Raw genomic sequence first — 27,202 nt, 5'->3', positions numbered from 1 at the left:
TGTTCCAAGCTCAGGTTGAAGATGCGCTGTAGAGGACTCCCCAGCTCCGACGCACAGACCTTCAGCAGTCGTGGCGATACTCCATCTGGACCCGCTGCTTTGCTGGCACGAAGTCTCTTCAGCTCTCTGTTCACCTGCGCTGCTGTAATTGTGGGTGGAGATGTCTCTCCTATGCTGGTATCAGCAGAAGGATGGGTGGAGGGTGCAGTACTCCGAGGTGAGATACTCCCACATACTTGGGTGCGCAGTGTCAGTGTGTCTGCCAGTTTATGTGGGAATGCCTGACACATTTCAGATTTTCAGAGTTTCTGTCCCCTTTCTGCATTTCCCAAAATTAACAGCCAAACAGAATCTTTTTACTTAAGATGACATTTTTAGCAATAACATCTATCTTTAAAAAATTCACACTTATTCATTTTTATGTTCAAAATGCTAATGCTGTAGATATCATGATGTTTAATACTGGAAAATAATGTTAAAAATTATCCTAAAAACAACATTGCCTATGTGAAGTTGGCATATTTTCCCAAAACCTGTGTGAATTTTTATAAGTAGAATTTTCTGGACAGAATTTAGGTGTGGCCAGGTATGAAGCAGATTAAATATAATCTAAGGAAATATAAGGTTTTATATGTTAGACATGAAACTTATAGGTATTTTTATACATTTGGTTTGAAACTTGGCACACCTTATGAGAAGCACCTAGGAGTGGATTCATCACCATTCATATCCAGACAGAAAGTGATTAAGACTAATAAGATGTTAGCTTATATAAATTAACACAGGTGGCGCAGTGGTAGTGCCGCTGCTTTGCAGTAAGGAGACTGTGGAAGATTGTGGGTTCGCTTTCCGGTTTCTCCCTGTGTGGATAGCGCTTTGAGTACTGAGAAAAGCGCTATATAAATGTAATGAATTATTATTATTAACGTGTAGGGAGCACACAAAGGGAGGTTATGCTTTAGCTATACAACACACTTGAATTGTGGTAATAGTATTTACCTGAAATACTGTTTGCAGGTCTGTTCATAACACATACAGCAGCACTAGAGAAGATCCGGAGAAGAACAAGTAAACTAATTCCTGAAGAACAGGATAAGAGCTACTGTACAAGGAGAGATGGAAGAAATGAAATATTTTTAGTTTAACAGACAAACTTTAGCCACCATAAAAAACCTCACACAGTTCCAGTGTGGTGCTGAGGTGTCACCTGCTGCACTTGGGTCCCAATCCAGGTGGTTTGCTATGTGGTGGGTACAGTAGAACGCATGCTCCTACCCATCATCAGGCAACAATTGAAAGGCAATATGGTATGACATGAAGGGATTTAGCTGGGAATTCTGTTTATGGTAAATTTTATGTAAATGTTGGAAAGTACTTATTCACACAGAAAGTAATTTATTGATTATTATTATTTTTTAAGTTGACTGTAGATTGAAAAACAATATTTGGCTGAATATCCTCTTTCTGTCCAAACTTTTGATTTTTTTCTTATGTACTCAAGATCTCCTTCCACATCCCAAAAAAGGAGGTTAATTTTGACTTGTTGAGGACAGTCAGTTCCAATGCTATCATGTCCAGTGCTACTGGGAAGGCCCTAAATGGATTAAGCTTGTCCAAACATGGATAGTATTGCATTAGACAGAAATTCTACAATCGGTTTAATATGATGCCAAACAGAATAAAAACATCAAGTGGTACTCACTAAAAAGGTAATACAATAGGAACAGGCCCGGCTTGAGGGTGACATGTTGTTCCAAAGCAATGTTAGGTACAAATTCCCCCAATTCATAAATGACACTGAAGAGAGAGTCCCCTTGGAGATCGGAGTGCTTGCAGCCACAAGTGAAATCGACAACGGTGGTGGAATGGAGGTATCCTCTTGATGATCGCCACACTCACAACCGCGTATGAAATCAACCACCCTCATCCTTGGAGATCGGAGTCCAAGGCCTTAAACACTACATCACACACTCCAATCAAGAAATCAGTCCTTCTTTATTTTATATAGCACCATGAAGTGCGTACATCATCACAAGTTCCATTACATGGTTAACAAGATTTAAACAAACATTACATTTAACACTTGAAAAAATACAGTATTAGGAATAAGCCTACACATAGAAGATACAGAAAATGCACTATTTAAGCTAGTGGCAGATTTCACAAATTCTAGCCACAGGGGATGTCAAACGTGAAAACTGCAGTTGCTGACCTCATTGTTTACGTATATAAGATTACATGGCTAGAATATCACAGGACATGACAAATTCCACGATTTTGATGACTTTACGTCACAGTTTCACAAATATAAATCAAGCTCATCCCTTTTTCTGCCTGATGGAGCTGGTGCTGTACAGATGCTTTCCAGGAATGGTGAGTTCAGCTTCAATCTCTGCAATTTCTTCTTTTTTCCATTCTGCCATGTTTCATAAAACATAAGGCATCAGACAGACAAGCCTGTCTGTTGTTTAGTAGGTCAAAATATTCATGTTATTTATTTCTCATAGCTGCATTATATGCATTGTAACTCCAAGTGAGCTCTCATTGGTCGTTGTCTGTTGCATACACACAGAACCCACCCCTTCAACTTGAGACAAAAATCAAAGTATGTTTGATTGATATCGCAGAAAGTCACAGAATAGTTGGAGTGAGTTGCTTGGCATGCCACTTTAGGCAAGTGAACCTTCACAGGAGAGCCCCACCAACTGCCTCCAATCTGCTAAGTTTACGTAAATGAAGGCTTTGATTCAAAATGTTTTTAAAACTTATCTAATGTGACACAGCAATAAGTCTCAGATTTGTGTATCTGAACACTAAGTGGCTAGTAAAGAGCGCTCAGTCAGAGTGAACACCAAGGATAGTAAGGTAAATGAAAGACCTGATTTATAAACAGATGTAGATAAAAACAGATGGACTCAATTATATAAAATAGATGGAAAAATAAGAAATGCTAGAACATCTGTGGTCCTACCTAGACACACAAATGGCTCTCTTTTTATCATGTGGGTTGGCTGGTCCTCTTGCACATGGAGAACCACAATTAAATACTCCTTCCTTACCTCCCTACCTTTGTATAACTTGCCACTGGAGCTCTTGCCTCTCATTATATTTCAGACTTTCAGCTTCTATCTTGTGCGGACTAAGACTAAGGAGTCACATAGTCATTGAGGGGTAATATAATTATTATGCATTAAGTGTTTTGGTATGCTTTCCACATTAAAATATAGCATCAATCTTACAAGTATTATAAAAAGGTTAATAAATGTCAGAAACTAGTTCAAGCATATCAGTAAACTAGATAAAGGTCAAGTGAACAACAAAAAACAAGACGACTCTGAGTGATGATTCAAGAAGTTGGCTGACTATCATGTGCCCAGTAGGACCTGACAGATGTCACGCACAAAAGAACTCAAAAAGTATCGAAAAGTATTGTAAGGACCAAGATTGTAATAGAAATTAAACTTTTATTTTGGTGTATATTGGCTGGTTGATGGTCTAAGCTGGAAACTCCTTGGGTCTTTAAGCCAATCAGAGTAAATATTCAGGTGGTACAAGCCAATGAACCAATCAGAGCAAATGTCAGCATTAATTCAGCACTTTTATGTAAATTAAGTTATCTATAAATATAGCTCTCTGTTTTTACTTTGGGGCCATTCCATCACAGTCTGCTGTGACAGAGTCTATAGCTCTTCATGAAGAGAAATAAGAGATGCAATGGACAAGCTTCCTCCTGCCTGGTTCTTTGGGCTGATTATTAATCAATTTATATTTAAGGTAACTGTTTCTACCATAACCGTCTTGGGCTGATCCTTCTAGATGTAATGGTTTACCTCTTGTAAATCAACTGCAGTCTGCAAGTCTAACATACTCAATGACTAGAAGTTGTGTAATGTGACATGGACATCTTCGTTTAATATTGACTTTCTGAATATTCGGGGATGGGGGGCATACTGAATACTTAATGATCAATCATTTTCTGTTTATAATCAATTTGGAAGGATCTGTAGGGTTTTATTTTTCTTTGACATGTTGATCAGTGGCATTAAATTCCCTCTAAATACATTTGAGTTCTGTAAAATAATAACACATGAGGGAATCCAAAGGGGTGAATAACTTACATATACACTACAAGTGAACAATATTGACAACCACAAATAAAACAGTAGGATGGTTTGAACTCTTTAAAAGTGTTGATGATTCAGATCCACAAAAATCTTTAGGTAGCCATATTTAAAAACTTGTCCAGTGCCTCCAATATTTATTAAAGGGTGTTCATCAGTGCCATCCGTATTACAGATGCCTTTTCTTTTATTTTTTTACATTGGCCGCTGGATTTTCTGGGGAGTGGGACCTGTTAACAAAATAAATTGTTGATTAGATTTGTATCAACCTATCATGAAAACCATTGTGTGAGACCTCCTCTCATTTTTAATATTTAACTATGAACCAAAATGACTTATTAGAAATTAAATCTCACCAAAAACCAATCATTTAATCTTTTTTTTCATATAGGAGGGAAGATCAATGTGGTCAGTCATGGCGGCTGTGTGTTTTTGTTCTGACCCAGTTTCTTAATTGTTTCCAGTAGAGGACACTAGCTTCAGTGGAAATCAGGTTCATGTAACCCAGTAAGTTGTAACCTTGCATATGTTTCCTCTCAATAAAATGGAAATAAAACTCCTATAACCACAAGAGGGCGCCAGTAAGCCCCGATCTCGTTAGACCAGACACATTTACGGGTTCAAATAAAGTTCTTTTATTATTTACACAGTACGTTCTTTTATAACATAACCAAAGATAATATAATGTCCATTCCCTCTTGTTCCACTCCTCAAGGAACATGATATGGTGGCTCCTCTTATATTGGACCGAGGAGTTCTTCTGATGCCATGACATTGCCTGGCAGAACCACTTCCAGGATATGTGGAAGCTCTGCAAAGTAGAGATGTCTTCTGCTGGCAGGGCCCTCATGTAGCTCACAAAAACCCAGACAGACATGGCTGTGCTTCCAAACTATAGGTCCCATGGAACCCTACAGGTGTCCAAATTGGGACCATGCAAGAGGAGCACTTCTACCAACTGTATTGTGGGATGCACTTATGCTCCAGTCATCCCGATTCTCCCAGTCCTTCCATTATAATTTTGCCCCAACTGAGAAAGGAACTGGGAGCCCTCCTGGCTGGGTTGCATCTCCATCTATGTGGTCTGTCCAATATGGCCTCCTGGCCAGGAAGGACATCACTCTCCATCCCAGTTGTGATGCCAGTCCATCTGTTAAGGTATTTACAAGCAAAATAAGTGCACTTACTGTAGCTTGTTTCCTTTAATGTTCAAAAGGTTAATGTTCTGCAAGAGCAACTTAAGAAAGTCCATTTGTAAATAAGTGCTGAAAGGAAAGTCGTCAAGTCTCTCATTTCTTTATCTGATTTTACTAAAGCACTGTTGTAAGCTCAGAGTTGAGCAGATGTTTTCTTTAGCCAGTTTTACTGATGCTGTGTAGCTCACCTTCTTAGGATCTCATCTGTCTATTTTATTGTTTTTCTACAGTCCTTGGCCTCCAATCAGTCAATCAAGTAGGTGCACAAGTTCAAAAAGATTTAATAGTAACTTGAACTAATACTTTATATCCACATTACTGCTGTTGGTGAATAGGTCCAGCTTCATTTGACCCATATGTAATTTTGTATGACATTTTAGAACCTTAAGGCTTTTAACATTCCATCCCTCCTTATTTCAGTTTGTTAAACATGCATATTGTTTTCAAGATGTTTTCTAATGTGTTGTCCTCTAACTGTACTGCCACAGACGAAAATGACAGGTTTTTAAGTGGGAACAGATCAGAGGTTAAAATGTAGTCAACATAAACAGGCAAGAGTTGTAAAACACACTATAGTCAAAGCCCAACATAATACTAAAAAAAAGTCAAATTATGAAACTATAGTTCTTGTACCAGGAAATACTAACCAAAAATAATCATGCTCAAAGTTTTGAAGGAGTTTATCCGTAATCTTGAATATCAGGAAATGAATAGCGACAACCTTCAAACTCTCGTACTAGTAAGTCGCAGACTGTATCCCCTAGCAATGAGTCACTGCACCACGGCCACAATTCCACAAAATGGCAGAATCCATGAAAAAGAAAATGGCATCAGAAAAGATGCTAAAATAATTTATCTAGTGTCATGTCTCTGTATTTGTGGGATCTGTATTTGCAGATTTGAGTATTCACAGAACATGTCACTTCCTCTGTCCTTGAACAAGCATATGTGAAGGAGCTCAGGTTGGAAATACTTAGCCATGATGTTACGTGATGCAGAACACTTTGCAGATTTCTGCTAGAAATTTAACAAAAACGTAATTCAAGCAAGCCCTGCGATGGGCTGGTGCCCTTCCCAGGGTTTGTTTCCTGCCTTGCGCCCTGTGTTAGCTGGGATTGGCTCCAGCAGACCCCCATGACCCTGTAGTTAGGATATAGCGGGTTGGATAATGGGTGGCTGGATAATTCAAGCAATGAAATTCAAGTAGAATCTTGAAGATATTTTAACACCCTACTCAGCTTTGTTGAATGATTTAGAAAAAAGGAAACGTCAACTTCCTATTACAGTGTTGCTGCAACATAAAAATACCCCAACCCTGCAATCGCAAATCTCAGCTACAACTGATCCTGTAAATTGAATATATGTAACAGTTAAATTTAATTGAGAAAATGTAAAAGTCAAGTTAAATTTAATTTTTAATTATTTTTTGTTTTGCAAAATGTATATGACCTGCGGTGGGTTGGCACCCTGCCCGGGATTGGTTCCTGCCTTGTGCCCTGTGTTGGCTGGGATTGGCTCCAGCAGACCCTCTTGACCCTGTGTTCAGATTCAGCGGGTTGGAAAATGGATGGATGGAACATGTATATGAATATGTAAACTTATAAACCATTCAAAATTATTATAAAGGTATCTATTAATTACGAATCTGAATCTCCTTTACAAAGCATTAAAGATCTTGTTTATTTCTTTTAAATATACTAGTTGTATTTGTTGTAGTGAAAAATATTTAAAATTGCATGTTTCAGTGAGAATCAGAATAGTCACAGATTTCAGTTTTTGCGAGTGGTATTGACACGTAACCCCTGCGAATATGAAGACCTTACTGTACATTAAATGGATTTTTCATCAAAAAAACTTACCAGTGAGAAATGAAACCATAAAAACATTGTATAGAAGTTAGAAAAAACTAAAATCAGTCTACATTATGACAGTAACGTTTGAGTAGATCTAATTGGTACTTATTTTTTTATAAACAAAATATGTTTATTATTTGTTTTTGTATAAAAAATACAGACTGCCATGTCACATAGCTTACTAACTACAATATAACAGAAGCCAAGTTTTGGACATCAAAAGCTGCAGTCTCTAGCTTAATCATTTATTATTGTCTTAAACGGCTGTCAATTAGCCTCCTTGGCATTATGCCTGAGTGTTAATTCTGTTTAATTCCGGTTATTTCAGAGTGAGATTCTGGTTATTCCAGAGTGAGATTTGGGGTGATGTGCAATGATCCATTTTAAAGTTTTAAGGCAAAAAAACTGTTAGGGCAGCATTCTTTTGCCGTATAGTGAATGAAATAACATCATGCTGCAAAACAATGAATATTTTTATACATTTTGCCACTCTAAGATAACTAATTGATATTCATGAGTGGGATGGAGCCTTCAACCAAAACAAAATGATGTGTAAATGAGAAGCTACAATGTCAGTCTTAGAACAAACTGAAACTGAACCATGACTTGAATTGAGTGGCAGTGATCACAATGTGAATTGGTCATCAGACGTTGACAAGGATAGTGAAACAATCTGAGATATACCTGGTGAATGTGGTTGCCTGAACGTTCATCATCTTGCAAGTAGGTGTGTGGCAAAAAGGAAAAATTAATTTGATTAAGTAGAAAGACAAGGAAAACATCAGCCCCCTAAGCACTGTTCACAAAGCAACAACTGTCAATGTTCATGTTAGGGAAGATGTGGAAGTCACTAAGCCTTGCGCTGTGGTACCTTACACATAACCCAAGGGCTGCAACAAGCATGCGGAACAGGCACGTACGTTCTATCTCCTCATGCTCAAGCAACACAAAAAATATTATAAGAAAAGTATGTAAAGAAAAACATGTCTACTGTCTCGATTGCAACATTGAACTGTGAATTGGCGACAGTTTCAAAATATATCACACAAAGGGAGCATACTAAATTTGCAGCAGTTCATAAGTGAACAGCAGACATGCCTTTCATACTGCACTTATGTTGATATTTTATTAATGTTTTTGATTTGTTTTCCTGAAAGTAGACATAACTCTAAGGAGGCTACCAATGAGATGCACATGACACAAAAATAACAGTTTATGTTGAGCCAGCAATTTACATAAATTTGAATTCACAGAAAAACTGAGAGAAAGGTTTGTAGTCGCTGTCTGGAAGTGTTTACCTGTGCCAATTCCATATGTGCTTTTCATTTAGTGTTTAAATAAAGTCCTCTATATATCAGCGGGCTCATTTCATTTCACATGTACACATTTCACTGCACCATGACACATGCATTGTAGTTGTTCTGGCAGTACGATGCACACTTTGCCATTTACAATGGCAATCTTAATCGCAATCCTAAATATGTGTGGGGACAGAAACAATACTCAGTACATTCCTCCACAATATTGCGAGCAATGAAATTTATCAGTCTCACCTACAGGAATCAGAAACAGGAAAGGGTAGGTGCTAGCTAATGGTAAGGGTTGGGTTCCTGTGTGGTTTTGTGCATCTTGATTTGGAAAATATGCAGCATGTCACTTTTTAAGAAAAGACGCACTGCACATATCTATGATGAGCCATAAACTATAATTGGTTTTACTGTGTACCAATAAAGCTCTCCAAGGTTAGACTTTAGGCATCCTCCATCCATCCATTTTCCAACCCTCTGAATCCGAACACAGGGTCACGGGGGTCCGCTGGAGCCAATCCCAGCCAACACAGGGCACAAGGCAGGAACCAATCCTGGGCAGGGTGCCAACCCACCGCAGGACACACACACAAACACACCCATACACCAAGCACACACTAGGGCCAATTTAGAATTGCCAATCCACCTAACCTGCATGTCTTTGGACTGTGGGAGGAAACCGGAGCGCCCGGAGGAAACCCACGCAGACACGGGGAGAACATGCAAACTCCACGCAGGGAGGACCCGGGAATTGAACCCAGGTCCCCAGGTGTCCCAACTGCGAGGCAGCAGCGCTACCCACTGCGCCACCGTGCCGCCCCTTTGGGCATCCTTGTTATATAAATCTTCATAGAGCACAACATCACAGGGTTCTTCACAAAGCAATTGCGAACATTTCAAAGCATAACATAGCATTGCTCAATACAATTCAGAGTTAATGAAGCCAGGGCATAACTCAGAAACAAGGCAGGAACCAACACTGGATGGAATGCCAGTCCATTGCAAGGCATGTCCATGGGCGGGTTAACCCAACATCCTTTGGGATGTGGGTGTGACGATGCGGGTTCACTCCATGCTCCCATCCAGCTTCTGGGAGCCATTGAAACCCGACACCGTCAGTAATGCCACTGATGAGCTAGACAGTGAGGCACAACAAAGCAAGGGGATGGTGCAAAAAGTGCAAAGTGCTTTTATTTAAAATTAACAAACAAAAAACAAAGTGCAGTGCTTCACAAACAAGTCATTAAATAAATAATCCATTAAAACAAGTGAAAGGGTGGAGGTTAAAATTCATTAGGAAAAAAATTCTTTAAAAACAACGAGGTTAAAACAACGGCTGGAAGCTGTCTTTTAAAATCTACCCGGTGCCTTTCTTCTACTGGTGACTCCCCTGCTTCTCCTGTCCAGGCTATGCACCAGGGGAGCCACCCTACCTGCAGCTGACCTTCTCTCTGCCTTCTCCTGCTGGTCTGTTTGCCTCACCGATCCCTGGCTCCAGTAGGCTTCACTAAATCGCAACTTGGGCTCCCCAGCGACCAGGGCACTCACAGTGGGACTTTCACGTCCCAAGTCCCGACTCCCACTGCCTTCTTGGCCTTTTACGATGAGCCATCCTTCTTTTGGTCACTCCCGCTTCTTAAAATGCTCAGCAGGAGCGACCACTATCAACTGCTCACGGGGTGTTGGCCAAAACACCCCACGAGGGCTCACTGTCCAGCATTCGCTCACTCACGTACCGGCTTTCTCCTCGCTGCTTCCTGCCACCTTCCTCACTCATAACCTCCGTCCATTTTTTCTTTTCCTTTTTTTTTTCCCCCTTAGCCACCTCGCGCTTCTATTTATTACGGGGACGTGGATGAGATGTGACAATTAGCAGCTCCCATCGCCAATTACGGATGCGGATGACTCCTCAACCTGTGCACTTACGTGAGGACCGTCTGCATCACGAATCACGCGGGAACCGCTCCGTGACACTACCATGCCCCCTCTCTAAGCCGCGAGTGCGGTGATTATTTATTTAAAAAATGGCCCTTTTGACTTGAGCTGTGGACCTGCTACACCACAGTGGGATGAAAATTGGAGGCCCATTGTGAACAAAAAAAAAAAATAAAAAACATGAATAAACCCCTCTCAGCATACTAACCTCTGCACTATTTCAAAGCAAGAAGATAAAAAAAAAAAAAGTGCAAAAATACAACAGAAAGGAGTACTGGTCTAATCAAGAAGGATGAGACGACAATAGAATTTGGAAATCAAAGAAGAAAAGCTCACCTTTGCCATCTTTCTTGTAACGAGGCCTTGGCAGAGAATTGTCCAGACGTCGAGTCATCTCTGGGGTGCTGAGAATCTCCTTCATGCATTCATGCTGCTTGAGTTCATCAGAAGATTCATTTCTTTGACATACTGGACTTGCACATGAGCCCTGTCAGAAGAGAACATTAAAGAATGCAAGGGTTCATTTTTTGATTTGTTCATTTTCCAGACCTTCTTATTCACACCTAGGTTTGTGAGGGGATGGGGCCTCATCCAGATCTGTATCAAAGTACAGAAAACTTTCTTAATTAATAATTACAACAGTAAATCAATGAAATGCTAACAACATAGCATAATATTATCACATTCACTTAATCCCAGAAGCATCAGGCACACGACAGTTTCCCATATGCATTAGTTCTTTACAAGTCTGTGTAGCCAGCTTCACTTTGCCTAAACCAGTAGTCAGACATCAGCAGAAGAATTAAGCAGCAGGATGTTGCATTTGAACCGGGCGGCACGGTGGCGCAGTGGGTAGCACTGCTGCCTCACAGTTGGGAGACCTGGGGACCCAGGTTCGCTTCCCGGGTCCTCCCTGCGTGGAGTTTGCATGTTCTCCCCGTGTCTGCGTGGGTTTCCTCCGGGCGCTCCGGTTTCCTCCCACAGTCCAAAGACATGCAGGTTAGGTGGATTGGCGATTCTAAATTGGCCCTAGTGTGTGCTTGGTGTGTGGGTGTGTTTGTGTGTGTCCTGCGGTGGGTTGGCACCCTGCCTGGGTTTGTTTCCTGCCTTGTGCCCTGTGTTGGCTGGGATTGGCTCCAGCAGACCCCTGTGTTTGGATTCAGCGGGTTGGATAATGGATGGATGGATGTTGCATTTGAACCTACCTCCTGAAACTGTACAGAACTGTAGAAAAGAGAGCTGAATGCATCCAAGTTGAAGATTATCAGCTTAAAAACAGGACAGATTCATCGTCTGCTAATTCAGGTTATTAGTGACATGAGTATAAAGTCTTTAATGACTATTCTCCTTTTTGCCTGTTATATAACCTGGATAACACTGCAGGTGATCATACTTTTCTCTGTTGTTTATTAATATAAAAAAAACAATCAATATGACTATATAAGAAATAACAAACCCAAATAGTATTCATCATCCACCCACCCCTCCGCCTTGCCCCAAGTCCCATGCCATACCAGCAAGAGCCATAGCAATGCAAACCTGAAGATCCTCCAGAATATGTGTCATCAAGCAGCAGCTCTTTTTATTCATATTTTTGCTTAACTTTTTTTATTTAACAATTTTACTTAACAATTTAATGTTGAGATTGTATTTGATTTGTCACCTTGCTTGTCACTATAAACTTATTTATATGGATTTTTTGAATTGAAGATATGTTGCTGTCATCATAAACTTGAGCTTTGACTTGTCTCAACTGGTTTTTGGGAGATGTCACAGGATGAGCTCAGAGGATCTGAAGGCTGCCTTACATCTATAACTTCTGAGAATGTAATGGGACTTTGAGGAATATAAAGTGGGATATATATTACATATTGCTGTACTCAGCTGGTAACACTGCAATCATTTAGCACCTAAGAAGCTCTGCTACACCTTATCAGAGGAGCAGCTCATCCGAGGATGGAAGGGGTGAAGGTCATTAGTGAAGAGAAAATTAATGTAAAAAAAGGTTTTAGATATGGCCTGCCTCCATATAATGAGGAATATTTAATTGCTTTTAAATAAGTTGGATGGACTTTCAAATCTCAATGGTAAAAAAGTGAGCATGTTACAATTAGAATTATAATGTGTAACCAAGACAATGAAATTCTAATGGAATTTGTCTGAATTACCACCTTGGGAAATAATGTACATCATCCTGATTAATGGTTATTAACTCAGCAATAGAAATGATTCACTCTGTTACTAACACTCTAATGATGAATCATTCTTACCCTAGAATCAAGATGACTTCAACCAGGAGAACTTTGGAAGGAACAAGCTTCTATCAGCATGTTCCGTTTGTTGACAACATAAACTTGGACCTGCTCTACCCACATGGTAATGCCTTTAAATGTAAGCTTATGATATAACTCGGCAGGTCTATCTATCTATCTATCTATCTATCTATCTATCTATCTATCTATCTATCTATCTATCTATCTATCTATCTATCTATCTATCTATCTATCTATCTATCTATCCAAAATGTGACAACAGAGATGTAGAAACTATAGATTTAAACTCAAGAAATAACATCAGATGCTATTCTTTCTTTCTTTCTTTCTTTCTTTCTTTCTTTCTTTCTTTCTTTCTTTCTTTCTTTCTTTCTTTCTTTCTTTCTTTCTTTCTTTCTTTCTTTTAATAAGATTAACTCATCAAGGATGCTCATGATTTTTTCAAATGGCATATTTTTTCACACCTTATTCCCATGCATGTCATAGGCAATGTGTGATAAGTATTACAATTTCATCTCTGCTAACAATTAGGCTAACTCTAACATAGTGGCACAGCAGGCAGCGCTGTGGACTAGCAACTCATTGATCTCTGTTCAAATTCCAAGTGTGGTCCATTGATAGACATTGGCTTACTTAAGTACAGTGAATCTGTGGTTTATCATGTATACAAAAATACAAGAGAAGCAACAAAAGCAGAGACTAATAATAACACAGACTGTTTAGTCCTTTTAGAAATAAAGACCACTTGAGAGTCTTCTCCATCTAAACTTGATGGATTCTTTGAAGTTAGAAATGTTCTCTCTGGGAAATCTCTAACTTTCTAATGTTGTTCTATCTATCTATCTATCTATCTATCTATCTATCTATCTATCTATCTATCTATCTATCTATCTATCTATCTATCTATCTATCTATCTATCTATCTATCTATCTATCTATCTATCTATCTATCTATCTATCTATCTATCTATCCAAAATGTGACAACAGAGATGTAGAAACTATAGATTTAAACTCAAGAAATAACATCAGATGCTATTCTTTCTTTCTTTCTTTCTTTCTTTCTTTCTTTCTTTCTTTCTTTCTTTCTTTCTTTCTTTCTTTCTTTCTTTCTTTCTTTCTTTCTTTCTTTTAATAAGATTAACTCATCAAGGATGCTCATGATTTTTTCAAATGGCATATTTTTTCACACCTTATTCCCATGCATGTCATAGGCAATGTGTGATAAGTATTACAATTTCATCTCTGCTAACAATTAGGCTAACTCTAACATAGTGGCACAGCAGGCAGCGCTGTGGACTAGCAACTCATTGATCTCTGTTCAAATTCCAAGTGTGGTCCATTGATAGACATTGGCTTACTTAAGTACAGTGAATCTGTGGTTTATCATGTATACAAAAATACAAGAGAAGCAACAAAAGCAGAGACTAATAATAACACAGACTGTTTAGTCCTTTTAGAAATAAAGACCACTTGAGAGTCTTCTCCATCTAAACTTGATGGATTCTTTGAAGTTAGAAATGTTCTCTCTGGGAAATCTCTAACTTTCTAATGTTGTTCTATCTATCTATCTATCTATCTATCTATCTATCTATCTATCTATCTATCTATCTATCTATCTATCTATCTATCTATCTATCTATCTGTCTGTCTGTCTGTCTGTCTGTCTGTCTGTCTGTCTGTCTGTCTGTCTGTCTGTCTGTCTGTCTGTCTGTCTGTCTGTCTGTCTATCTATCTATCTATCTATCTATCTATCTATCTATCTATCTATCTATCTATCTATCTATCTATCTATCTAAGCTGAGCCTGTATGAGTCAGTGTAGGTTTGTACATTGATGATCGCTACAATGGACTGACATCTTGACTAGGTGATCCAGTGCCCTACAACACTTTGACATACGCAGCAGTTTCTCCTACTCAACATCCCATATGTAATACACTGTAGGCATACAACATATTTTTTACATAGGTCAATTCTTCATATTTTGGATAAACTACAAGAGCAAGGCTCAAATCTGCTTGCACCTCTCTGCTCATACCTGTTTTTCATTCTGTTTCTCCCTGAGCTGGATAATGTGTGCCCGAGCAGTCCTGTACTCCAAAGCAAAATCACTGACAATTTTGCAGAACGTCTCAGCATGGAGTTCTCTCACGGTTGATTTCGGATAGCCTAGGAACAGTAGGAATGAATGGAACCTGGAGAGCAAAGGAAAGGACAGGATTATGGTACAGCAATAGAAATGAAACGACCAGAACCCATTCCAGACTGTCAAATGTGATCCAAAACATACATCACAGGAGTCTGGAGCAGCCACAGAGAGGTCTGCAGCCAGATTCTGTTGAAACTTACACATACGTAGGTTCTATGGAAATATTCTGGTGATTTGTTTCAGTAGCAAACCATTAAGAAATCAGGATACAATAATTTTTCAGTTTTAAGGGTGCTGACATCATTAGTCCTGTAGTGTGGGATTAGGTACCTTAGGAACAATATGCAAACCTCAGATTCCCTTCTTGTAAACAAATTATTTGTACACCAATATAAATTAGGTTAACAGCTAATGGAAACAGTCAATATGCAGTTAGCACTGCAACTACACAGCTCTTGGAGTTTGTATTCAAATCCTGTGCCCAATCACCACGTAGCTGTTTTTTTTTCTCCAGGCACTTCAGTTTTCCTCCCATATGAGTTACTAATGGTGTCTTCACATTGCCAGAAGCCATAACACCTGCACAGGTAATTCAGCTGACTCTAAGAATGTTTGGATCTGGCCATCACTTGGATGAGAGACCAACTAGGATAAGCTTGGGCTGCTGTTGTAAGAGGTGTTGATGAGGTCAGCAGGGGGTGCTAACCCTGTGGTCTGAATGTGGATCCCAATGACAGGGACAATGTACTGTAAAAATGGTGGCAAATCTCAAATGAGACATAAAACTAAGGTTGACAGTCACACATACTATTAACTGCTCCTTTCTTTGCATTTCTCTACCCCACCTCCTCCTGTTTTTTCCATCATGCCATTGCTTCTGATTTCTTCAATATAAGAACGTTTGCTGAAAAAGATAGTGAAACAGGAAACTGACTAGTTATGACAAGCACATTGGATTTTATCTGGTTTCCCGATTTTGCATGGCTTGTGTCCCCATCTTCTGATATCTACTTTCAGTAGGATAATGCACCATGTCACAAAGCTCAAATCATCTCAAACTGGTTTCTTGAACATGACAATGAGTTCACTGTACTCAAATGGCCTCCACAGTCACGAGATCTCAATCCAACACAGCACATTTGGGATGTGATAGAATTGGAAATGTGCATCATGGATGTGCATCTGATAAATCTGCAGCAACTGTGTGATGCTATCATGTCAACATGGACCAAAATACCCGAGGAATATTTACAGCACTTTGTTGAATCTTTGCTAGAATTATGGCAGCTCTGAAGGCAAAAGAGGGGTCCAACCTGGTACTAGCAAGATGTGCCTAATAAAGTGGCCGGTGAGTGTATGCGTTTCTCTCAAAAGACCACTGTCATATCTTGCCCGTGTTTTCTGCAGCCAAATCCATGGCTAACTGATAAAAGGTGAATGCTACTTTTTACCACTCTTTATATTAACTTCACCTGTTTGTTGTCTTGTACAAATCATGTAATCAATATTCAACCCACTTCCTATTGTCCAAATGACTTGAAATTTTGCACACTTACTCACTTCCGATGACAATACATGAATCAATAATCAGTTTCACTAATTGATCAATTAATCCATGTTAATTAAGAAATGAAATTTTCATACGAAGAATAGTTCAAGATTTCACCAACAGATGGCGTTAGTAATGAATAGAACTAAAACAAACCCAAGACTAAAGAAAATATTATATATATATGTATATATATATAAAATACTTTTTAAAAATCACTTATATTAAGTTAAAAAGTGTACTAAAAAGTAAAAAATAAGTCTCTCATACATCACTTGTAAAATAAAAGCGTGGACGCTTTTTATCAATCGACATTCAAAAAACACTTCTTAAAATCTTAGCAAAGGCGCCCACCGTTTATATGGAGAGTGATGTATGAGAGACTTATTTTTTACTTTTTAGTATACTTTTTAACTTAATATAAGTGTGTTTTTTAATAAGATATAGTATATATATATATATATATATATATATATATATATATATATATATATATATATATATATATATATATATATATATACTGTATATATACAGTATATATATATATATATACACACACATACATACATACAGTGGAACCTCAGTTCACGACCATAATTCGTTCCTAAACTCTAGTCGTAAACCGATTTGGTCGTGAACCGAAGCAATTTCCCCCATAGGATTGTATGTAAATACAATTAATACGTTCCAGACCATATGAACTGTATGTAAATATATAATTTTTTTAAGTTTGTATGCACAAATATAGTTAATTAAACCATAGAATGCACAGCGTAATAGTAAACTAAATGTAAAAACATTGAATAACAATGAGAAAACCTTGAACAACAGAGAAAACTAACATTGCAAGAGTTCGCGCTATACTGTAGCCTTATGACCTGATCGCTGTAAACACTCTTTTTAAATGAGTTTTAAGCACAGGGGGAAAATGGAACATTTGAACAAATCCGAACTTTATTTAAAAGCCAACCATAAGCAACCAAGAAAGTAACATTGCAGGAGTTCACGTTAATAGCATTACAACCCGATCGCTGTGTAAACTTTTTTTAATGAGTTTTAAGCACAGGTAAATAAATCAACATTTGAAAAAAGAAAAGTAACATTGCAACAATTCACGCTACGAACCGAAAAATGAACATTTGAAAAATCCGTAATACAAAAACTAACCATAAACCACCAAGAAAACTAACCTTGCATGAGTCGAGTTCTGGCATGAAGTGAGGAGGAACTGGGTGGAGAACAATCCGGTTTCTTCGCAGTTGAAGACTTGTTGCAAGATGTAGCCTTCATCCTCCACTAATTTTGTGAAATTTTTCACGAATTCTTTCGCAGCTTCAGCGTCAGAACTAGCAGCCTCTCCATGCCTTACCACACTATTAATGCCACTTCTCTTGCGAAACTTTTCAAACCATCCTCTACTGGCTTTAAATTCCTCACTTTTGCCACTCGTAGAAGGATAATTTTGCAGCAAATCGCCATGAATCTTCCTGGCTTTCTCACATAACATCGCCTCGCTTACGCTATACCCTGCAAGTTGCTTCTCGTTCAGCCACACTAGCAACAGTTTTTCCACCTCTTCCAGCACTTGAGGCCTCTGCCTGGTTAACGCTGTAACTCCTTTTGCAACATCAGCTGCTTTAATAGATTCTTTCTGCTTTGGAATAGTCAAAATCGTAGATTTTGACTTCTTGTACTTGGTGGCAAGATCAGTAACACGAACGCCACGCTCACACTTTTCAATAATTTCTTTCTTTACTTCGATTTCAATTTTCTGCAAATCTTTCTTCTCACCACTCCTCACTTGCTTAGAAGCCACGGTTAACTGCAAAAGCACACGAAATACTGTAGAGCACAAAGAGTTCACAGGTAAAGAACACACGTCTGACTGAGAACAATGAACAGGGAGAGGCTGAACACGTGCTTAAATACAGTAATCGGTGTGTACGAACCGGAAGGGAAATGAAATAGAGCACAAAGAGTTCACAGCGAAAACACACATGTACGTGCAAGCATGCACATCTGACCAAGAACAACGCAACACGTGCGGAAGTCATCGGCGCGCACAAACCGAAAGGGAGTCTGGCTTGTTCGTATACCGAGTGTGTGGTTGTGAACCGAGGCAAAAGTTTGGCAAACTTTTTGGTTGTAAACTGATTTGTACGTGTACTGAGACGTTCGTGAACCAAGGTTCCACTGTACACACACATATATATATATATATATATATATATATATATATATATATATATATATATATATATATATATATATATATATATATACACATATATATATATTAGCAAAATAACCGCGCTTCGCAGCAGCAAAGTACTGCTTTAAAATTTTTATTAAGAAGAAAAGTAAACCTTTTTAAACTGAGGGAAAATATACCAATAATTATTTGTTAAGGATCTCTTTGTATACCACGTTGTCAGTTCGGCCCTCCGGTTGCAATATGACCAAGTTGTGCACTGAGATTATTCTTGAGCATGCAACGTATAGTTGGCCATGTGAAAAGCAATCTTGCCTCAAATCAATGCCAACCTTTTGTAGGGTCTGTCCCTGAGAATTATTAGTTGTCATTGCGAAGCAGAGCCTTACTGGAAATTGGAGGCGTTTGAATTGAAATGGGAGATCAGAAGGTATAACGGGAATGCAAGGTAACTTACTGGCAGCATGAACTTGAGGTGAAGAATAGCCGTCTTCACCATAGCAGAACATGAGGGGATATTGAAGTGCATCATATGATTTGTGGGTTTCCTTAATGCGTTGCAGTTTATTGTCTCTGCTTTTCAAGACAATATCCCTATTCTCGAACGTTTGCCCAATGATGACAACACCAACTTGATGTACTGCAGGTTTATTAAACCTGCCTTTGTGTGCATTTATGGTTTTTTGTCAGCTTGAATGACAACTTTGAAGTCTTTGTCTTCATCTGAAATACTGTCGATTGCGGAGTGGAAGTCTTGGATGTAAGTGTTACAATCATGCAGCATACGCAAATCCACAATCAGTTTTTCTTAGCCAAACCTGTTGTTTTCATATGATCCGCTTTTCATTATTGGGATCGTACCTAGAAACAGAAGCTCTATTAACGTGTGGATTCACCTGTGAGTATTTAACGACAGCATCTCTATGAACTTGTGGATTTGCCTGCGAGTATTTAGCGACAGCGTGTCTATTAACTTGTGGATTTTTCTGCGAGTATTTGGCGGCAGCGTTACGAAGTTGTTTTCATCTAGCTGCATCAGAAAATGTACGACGACGTCTGACATGCCTCCTTTTTACTTTTTACTGTTTTGTCAGAGCTTCGATTGCTGCTGTCATAATCGGTTTGAGTTTCATGGTTTGTTTCAATTACGTTAGTATTTCCAGGACTTGTTGTGTTGAAGTGACATTCAGCATCTGTCAAGCGTTGTAAGCATACAACCGGCTTCATCAATAACTTTGCATCCAGCTTTTGAGAGTTGAAACATTCATAAACATCAAAGTGTCCACTACTCAAATCGTCACCTGTGAATCTAAGATGTTTAAGAGGCATTGGCGGTTGTCCAAAGGTTTAAAATATTTGGCCATTTCGGTACACTTGAAAGCGACAACCGAACAATTCAGCGGCAGCCATCAACTCACATGCATAACCATAGGTGAAGGGCTTAAGCATTTCACTCTTATAGTTCTCGTGTGTAGTATAATTATCTCCTGTACCGTCATCAGTCCATGCCTTGAACCTGTCCCAGTCATTCAATACATAAGACACAATCATCCTCCAGATATCAAGAGTGAGCCTGATATGGCCGTGCAATATGTAACATAGAGAATGGAAAAGGCAGTTGCCATCTCCGGGCATGGAAACCACTCGGTAAGTGACAGTTGTTTGACCGATCGTGATCACCTCAATAGACATGTTAATGGGGGTACTGTTGGAACGATAAAGGAAATGCGTACCTGAACAATGTAAACTAAGTCTAAAATACCTACACAATAACTATAATCATAATAAACGAACAATAAACAGCAGAGAAGCCGTAGATTAAATAAAAAGGCTGCAGTTATCAGCAGGGAGATGTGAATACCGTGGCGAAGCAAGGAAGGGAATGAAGAGACAAGAGCGACGAACGGCCTATTAGCACACCGCATTTGTGCTTCCTTTTCATAGTCCCGGACGAAATAAAGTTGCAAAAATTTGTGTTCCTCAGTCGGCATAGGTAAAAGACTGCCAATCAAGTGATACACTTATCCCTGGACTTTAAATGAAGGCATAAAATTTCCCTCAACGATTTGGTTAGCACCAAATGACGTCATTTGAAATGCGCTGTTGTACTTTCGACTGTTGTTCAAGAAATGCTCACTTTGAGAATGTTCGCCATTTAACAGGCCCTCAAGAAGGTCAGGAAGCTTATGTAAAGGAGTGAGAGAGACTTTACCACCGTTACAGCACAAACCAGGAGACTCGAATTTCCACCTCTGAGCTTGACAATACTCATAGTCAACATCCATGGATCCAATGTGTACTGTTTTGTTGTTTTCGTATGAGTCGCTTTTCATTATTGGGATCGTACCTAGAAACAGAAGCTCTATTAACTTGTGGATTTGCCTGCGAGTATTTAGCGACAGTGTCTCTATGAACTTGTGGATTTTTCTGCGAGTATTTGGCGGCAGCGTCACGAAGTTGTTTCCGTCTAGCTGCATCAGAAAATGTACGACGACGTCTGACATGCCTCCTTTTTACTGTTTTCTCACAACTTCTGAAATAAGTACGTACATTGGTTTTGGTTAGCGCAGGGAAGCCGCCTACCAAATTTCGTGAAGATGGGGCCATAAATATGAAAGTTTAACATGGCAGACGTTGTCGATCGTTATGACCGTTATGCGTAGAATTTCAAAATGAAACCTGCTTAACTTTTGTAAGTAAGCAGTAAGGAATGAGTCTGCCAAATTTCAGCCTTCTACCTACACGGGAAGTTGGAGAGTTAGTGATGAGTGAGTCAGTGAGGGCTTTGCCTTTTATTATTTAACATGGCGGATGTTATCGACTGTTATGACCGTTACACGTAGAATTTCAAAATGAAACCTGCTTAACTTTTGTAAGTAAGCTGTAAGGAATGAGCTTGCCAAATTTCAGCCTTCTACCTACATGGGAAGTTGGAGAATTAGTGATGAGTGAGTCAGTGAGGGCTTTGCCTTTTATTAGTATATATATATATATATATATATATATATATATATATATATATATATATATATATATATATATATATATATATATATATATTGTGGAACTCAACCCGGACACACACAGGCAGACATGTTAGATTTACCCCACACACATTTATTTTGGTGCTCCATTATAAACAAAGCTGCTCACAAGCCCCAATACCCCACAGTCCCGGCCTTATCACAATGCCTTCTGTCTTCAGACCACCTCCTTCTCTCCTTCTCTCCTCCAGAGACCTTGTCCTCTCTTCCACCCGACTCAAGTCCCCCTCTGAAGGGAGGCAGCCCCTTTAAATAAGCACCCGGATGTGCTCCAGGTGTGTTCCCCGCAATCTCCCACCGACACGCCCCAGTGTGGCGGAAGTGCTGGCTGTCTCCCCGGAAGCACTCCGGGTGTCCCTGTTCCTCTTCCCACCAGCACTTCCTGGTGTGGCGGAAGTGCTGAGGTCTAGGGTCCTCCAGGTATTGGGGTCCCCCTAGCGGTGACCACGGGCCCCTACAGGGTTGAGCTTCCCAGCTCTGTACCCGCGGCCCCCAGGGTGGTCGCCCCCTCGAGGTCTGGAGGAGGCACAAGCCCTCCTCCGGTCTTCTCGGGCGTCCTGGCTGGGTACCACCCCCCTCTGGGTACCACAATATATACATATATATATATATACAGTTGAACCTCGGTTTGCGAGTAACTTGGTTTACGAGTGTTTTGCAAGACAAGCTAAAATTTTTAATAAATTTTGACTTGATAAACGAGCGAGGTCTTGCAGTACGAGTAGTATGTATACGCTTTGTCTGCTGAGTGTCATGTGATCACAACTGAGCTGATGGTTTTTCTCTCTCTGTCTCGCAATCGTCTCCTATTCTCTGCCTGAGCCGGCGTGCCTCATTCATATAGTCAACATCCGTACAAGCGTATACTGTTTACTACAGCATTGTGACTGTGTGCGTGTGTGTGTGCTGTGACGTGCGAGTCACCGTCTTGCACCCCAAAAAACGAAGCTGAGTCTCAGTACTTTAGTAACACCAGCTTTATTCAGCTTGAAACTGCAACAGCGCGGTTATTTATTGTAGCAGGATCTGCCACTCTCTTATACACAGACACAGCAGTCAGGCAGGGTCATGGCCAAGTAGTACTGTGCCCTGCACATTTATAATGTTTCTTGCTCCTTGTATCACCCATTGATGGCAGGCGCTTATAGCATGTCCACAATCTTTTCGGATTCGCTTTTACGGCGAACTGCTACAGCTCTGGGAGACTGCGATTGCTTTGGGACGCTCTTCCGCGTGTTGTCCCGTTGGGTGGAATCCCACAAGAGTTTAGAAACTCACTCACACCAGCCATGATTCTTTTCAAAGGTAAGTGCAGGTTAATTTGTTTTATGTATTTTTACTTTATATTTTGTATTAGTCATTTTTATATGAATAGTTTTGGGTTGTGGAACGAATCATCTGAGTTTCCATTATTTCTTATGGGGAAATTCGCTTTGATATATCAGTGCTTTGGACTACGAGCACGTTTCCGGAACGAATTATGCTCACAAACCGAGGTTCCACTGTATATGTATTCTTATTTAGCTTATAAACAAGACAATAAAGCCAAATGAAGAGTGAAAAAAATAAACTACTGAGGTCCTGACTCTCTGTGGTCATTAAAGATCTCAGGGCATCTTTTGAATACAGTAGCATGTACCCCAATGTCCTGGCAAAGTTACTCACCACAGCCTTGTCCATTCTGGCCCAAAAATTATCCCCTGTCCCTAACTGGCTAGCTATTTCTCCTACCCCTTCATCACCTAATAGCTAATGTGTGTTGAGTGTACTTGTGTAAGTATGGTTGCAGTAGCATAATCCAAGTGCAAGCTACACATTGGTGGTGAATGAAGTGGCTCCCAACTCTCCTTGTACAGCTTTTTGAGATACTAGAAAGGTGCTTATAAAAATGAGATTAATTAATTAATTAAAGGCATGTGGATCACTGTGCTCCATTCCTCAGCAGATGGTGATATTGTGCAAAACTTACTGGGCAGTATCACACATAACATATGGTTAAAATACTTATAGGAAACTCAACTTTGTTATAATTATATTTTTCCAATTTTCTGTAATATCTGCAACTAATATTTTTTTGTGTGAGTTTGGCACTGCTAGTCTGATTTCGGGTTGTTTGGTCAGGCCCTTTGACACCTCAGTGCTTACTTGGCAGACCTCTGCTCAGCTGTTTTCATGTGCAGCTTGAATTTTTCACTCCTACATTGGAGCTTGAAGGCAGAAGGAATGGTTAGACGAAGAATGGTCTGACATGACTTACCTGTTGGTGACTCGACGATAGACAGCTCTCAGGATGTTCACTCGGTGTGCTGAGTCTTTTATGAAGCTCTTCAGTCTGCACTTTAATGCTGACTCCATTTCTCTTTTGCTGATAACTTTTAGCTGTCCAGCAGAAGCCTTGCAGCGAGCTTCTAACTGCTCTAAGTTTGTCAACACCTGGGAAAAATCCACCTGAAACGGAAATTACATTTAGAGTTGTACTGACTCTCCAATATTGCCAGTAACTTTGAACTCCTGTTTAATGAAGAAATAAATCTTATTAAATAATCCAATGTGTGACAATAAAAATTAGGGGTCTAATTTTTACAAGTACCAGCATAAGGATGGACACAGAGTTAGTACCACTAAAAAGAATGAGAAATAGACAGTGTCATGCTTAGCTAAATGTTTATTGCATTTATTTATTTATTTCAAAATGGCGAAAGGCTTTCAAGGGGCATCCCAAAACTGTAATCGGGTGGATTAAGTCAATAAGCACTAAATTCACCAAGAGTCAAGATTTCTTTATTTGTTACTGTTTTGTCTTGGTAGAGTAATATTTTACTCTACTTTCCCCTTTTGTATTATTATTATGTAGCCTTTGTCAGAATGCTTTAAATCTCACAGACTTACCACTGTTTATAAGGTGTTGTACCATATAACTTCTCCCCACATTCCCTTCTACATCTACAACCTCAGGCAATTAGGTGTAGTAAAAGACAAGCAAGAGTTAAGTTACACTTTAAATAATGTATTATTGATAATCTCTCTATTATAAAAAAAATTCCGTAGAGAAACAGTACGGCTATGAGACAAGATCTTCACGTTAAAATCATGGAAGACACTTAAAAGACCTGCGAGACTAGAGAGATTGGCCATGGAGTGTCTCGCGGGGACCTTAAACATGAGACTTTGTGCCAAGAGATTGACCCTTGACCGTCTCGCAATGACATAGAACATGAGATTCTTGCAAGACACGCCCTACTTACAAACAAATAAGAGCAAGGGCAGCCAGCAACACACTCACTCGTGTTTTGGCTTTGAGCACACACAGATCCTGGGCTCTCAGCGCATATAAAGCGTATAAGGACAATACATTATAAATGAAACGTAGACGACAAAGCGAAGAAGAAAGTAGCGTGGAGAAAAGAGACTCAAAATCGTTGGAGAGACAAAAAAGAAAAAGAATAATCTAGGTGCAAATTCAGAAAATAAGGAAAGTAATTATCAGCTCGGAACAAGTGGAACTGAAAAAAAAGCATGTCCAATTGGGACATTGGCGCTATACGCATGCAGAGCAGGTTAGAGATTATGAAAGCAGTGGAATTCGAAATGCTCAAAAAAAAAATAGTTGGCGCAATACACATGTGGAGAAAGTTAAAGAATATGAAAGTAGGAAAATTAGAAAGTATAACTAAAGAAAGTAAATATTGCAGGAGCGCAAACAAACAGAAATTATTACTCGATAAAGGTGTCATTAAAAAAAAAAGCAGGATAAAGCAAGGTCAGAAATAAAAGACAGAGTAGAAAACAAAGTAAAACGTCATAAAAAGGTTAAAAAACAATGGGGCCAAACACATGCAGAGCAGGTTAGAGATAATGAAAACTGGAATTCAAAAGACTCACAAAAAAAAAAACGAGCGAAACACTTGCAGAGCAAGATACAGAATGTGAAAGCAGAAAAAACGACAGTGTCAAAACAAAGAAAGTAAACATCGCATTAGCGCCAAAAAAAAGAAATTATTACTCAGAGAAATAACGAAAAGGCGAATAGAGATCGAATATATGGACACAGGTGATATGTCAGAAGTATGTAAATATTGTAAGGCTTTGAAGTTTAAGTCAGAGAATTTCAAAAACGTGTTTTACCTCACATGCATTTATTGGTTACTTTGCAAAAAAATGATTAACTGCTGATGATGTCAATCGCTTTGTCTGCGCTGAAACCTATCCTGAATTATGGTACAAAGTCATTAAACACACGTCTCACTGACCTCATTAAAAAGATTCAGCACGTTGGGACTTGAAAGAGTCCAAATATTGTTTTTACAGAAGTTCTGAAATAAAAGTGAAACTAATGAAATAGCAACAATTCAAAGAAAAAAAAAATCTTAAAAGTGTGTATCCGGAAAAACAAAAATGGGGGTTGGCGAGCAAAGCAAGCAGGGGGCAAAGCCCTCTAGTATTCATAAATAATAACAATATGCAAAGTACATTTGAATATCGGCAACCATACATAAATGGTGATGTGTAGTTTCAGGCGGCACACAGACTTGTTAGTTACTTAAAATGTCTCTAGTTAAGGCATCATTTGTGGTCAGCTTTCTTCAGAACAGGCCGCATTGCCTGTCTGAATATGGCTGCCGAGCTGTGCTCTTCATTGTCTGGTCCTTTTCAGTTTGATGGTGTGTGAGATGGTCTTTCATCAGTTTGGTAAGAGAGAGAGAGAGGGTGAGGTAAAGCAAGCAAATCTATAGGTTTTCTGTCCAACCCCTACAGCCAATAGGGCGTCATAATACTTAAAGGCTTTTGATACAAGCCAATTCCAAACAGCCATACTTCAGACCAATGGGGGGATAGAACATCTTCACACCTGCCCTCCAAACCATATGTTAAGGTAAAGCTTGGCAGTTGGGCAGCCTGACTTTCCTGTGGGGTTGACAGACTTCAGGGAAACACTTACCAAACTTGTTTGAGGTATTTCCCCCAACTCTGTTGTAAAATTCACTTTCCTGACTTAATCCCCCTGGATGGGGGGGGGGGGGGGGGGGGTTGGGTTTGGGGGTGGGGGACGACATGAATGCTTCTCACTAATGTAACACTAATATTACATTGCTTTGTCTAAGTTACAAATAAAGACATACAAAATATTTATCAACTTGTATGCAAAATTTCACTTCACTACAGTTACATACACAGTCACACACGTATGACGTACAGAGAAATGTCACCGTGGCTCACTATTCAGATTATGTAAAAGAGATCCCAAACTGTTTTGTCATGTGGTGGGTACGGCAGCGCACTGTACCAGTGCATGCTCCCCAGCCTGACCTGACCTGACCTGATCTGTCACAGATCTTTTTAGGGAAGGGTGAACAGCAAAAAAAAAAAACATATGGAATCAAAACGTTTCAAATAAGATATTGACCACTTTCATATGTGGTTCTAAATCACATAGAGATATACAGGACTTGTAGAAATAAGTGAAATGATTTGCTGTAAATTGATTTTGCATTAAAACTCAGAATAGTAAAAAAATCTGTGAAGCAAATTGCCCTTCTTTTCCAACAAAACTGTCGCCATT

The 27,202-nt window shown here is 39.3% G+C and overlaps 1 protein-coding gene across 1 annotated transcript in view; it reads right to left on the bottom strand.

Moving 5' to 3' along the window:
• Positions 1-3,840: 3,840 nt before the first annotated feature.
• The window catches only part of LOC114645736 (FH1/FH2 domain-containing protein 3-like), a 61,764-nt gene continuing 38,402 nt past the window's right edge, over positions 3,841-27,202 (bottom strand). The window contains exons 6-9 of the mRNA XM_028793562.2: positions 23,900-24,090; positions 14,724-14,880; positions 10,749-10,899; positions 3,841-4,351 (exon numbers count right to left, since the gene is read on the bottom strand). Coding sequence (XP_028649395.2) covers positions 4,317-4,351; positions 10,749-10,899; positions 14,724-14,880; positions 23,900-24,090 — 534 coding nt within the window. The 3' untranslated portion in view covers positions 3,841-4,316. The remainder of the gene's footprint in view (positions 4,352-10,748; positions 10,900-14,723; positions 14,881-23,899; positions 24,091-27,202) is intronic.

The sequence above is a fragment of the Erpetoichthys calabaricus genome, chromosome 2 (genome assembly GCF_900747795.2).
Source record: "Erpetoichthys calabaricus chromosome 2, fErpCal1.3, whole genome shotgun sequence".
In the NCBI taxonomy this organism is placed as follows: Eukaryota; Metazoa; Chordata; class Cladistia; order Polypteriformes; family Polypteridae; genus Erpetoichthys; species Erpetoichthys calabaricus.
This window is presented reverse-complemented; position numbering and strand designations above follow the sequence as displayed.